At 40.3% G+C, this 1,196-nt stretch overlaps 1 protein-coding gene across 1 annotated transcript in view; it reads right to left on the reverse strand.

Annotated features, from left to right (window-relative positions):
* Window positions 1–1,196, reverse strand: part of atp10a (ATPase phospholipid transporting 10A) — an 82,195-nt gene that overhangs the window by 6,400 nt on the left and 74,599 nt on the right. The window contains exons 18-19 of the mRNA XM_014028519.1: window positions 934–1,014; window positions 707–811 (exon numbers count right to left, since the gene is read on the reverse strand). Of these exons, the coding sequence (XP_013883973.1) occupies window positions 707–811; window positions 934–1,014 (186 nt within the window). The remainder of the gene's footprint in view (window positions 1–706; window positions 812–933; window positions 1,015–1,196) is intronic.

Consider the following 1,196-nt stretch of genomic DNA (forward strand, 5'->3'; position numbering starts at 1 on the left):
CACACACACACAAACACACACACACACACACACACAAACACACACACACACACACACACAAAGTAACTGAGTTTCTTCCTGATTGGCTGATCTGACAGTGTAAACGTATAACGGCTCAGTCGACTGTACTCCTGAACAAAAGCGGTCATTAATTACAGCTTTACAGGTTTTGTATGAAGAGCAGACAGGAGTGTTTTCACCTAAAATACCTCACTGATGGTGAGAACAATAAACACCTGCCAGAGCAGATTGTCAAAGACTTTTAGTCAGTTCTACTCTCTGAACCCTTTATGATAAGAGGAAATTGTGTCTAATAGTAAAAAAAAAAGAAAAAAAGAAAAGAAAATACTCTTTGTGTTTAACTTGTCGAGACAAACGCACATCTTAAAACAATGGAAGGGACAGATTCATTAAGGTAATGTGATAAGGGCTGCTGAAGTACAAACACCTGAAAATAAAACCAAGGCAAAGTGAGAATGAGAGGAATCAAGTAAAAGCTGGTGTTTGAGACTGAGGGATGAAACATGAGCTGAATGTGTCTGCGGAGAGCCTGCACAGAGAAAACAACTCCATAACTGATCTGATCTAATCAGCTGAAATCACAGAAACATCTGTAATTATTCCAACCTCATAACAACATGAAGCCAGGATTATAAAATCAGCCTTAAATGGTTGTCATCAGGTAGTTTACAAACATGTTTCTTACCCAAGTTTTGGTCTCGATGCCCAGATGCACCAGAATGGTGAGTAAAGCTATGGTGGTGATGGGAGTCCCCCATGTAAACAGATCCACGTCTGAGTCAGAGTAGGCCTGGGGTGGGAAGGAGGAGGAGGTGGTGGGTTTAATGGGAGACCAGAGTGAAGGCAGAGGAGACAATGAGTAAAAAACAAAAGTAAATACTGAGATGAGAGGATGGTGAAATCCAAACTCACAAAGTAAGGAATGAAGAAGCAGACCAGACTCTGGTAGAAGGCATCGATCATATTGATCCAGAACATGTATGGCTTATATTCCTGCAAGAACACAAACATTTATGCTTCAGGACAACAACAAAATAAAAACTCTATAAACATTCAGAAAACAAAAGAGCATCATAGAGTTCACTTTGTACAACTGAAGTTTAACCCTCCTGTTGTCCTCATTTTCTGTATACACCCTTTGTCCTCCGGGTCAAAATGACCCGTCTCCACTAAAT

The sequence above is a fragment of the Austrofundulus limnaeus genome, unplaced genomic scaffold, assembly GCF_001266775.1.
Source record: "Austrofundulus limnaeus strain Quisiro unplaced genomic scaffold, Austrofundulus_limnaeus-1.0 Scaffold775, whole genome shotgun sequence".
In the NCBI taxonomy this organism is placed as follows: Eukaryota; Metazoa; Chordata; class Actinopteri; order Cyprinodontiformes; family Rivulidae; genus Austrofundulus; species Austrofundulus limnaeus.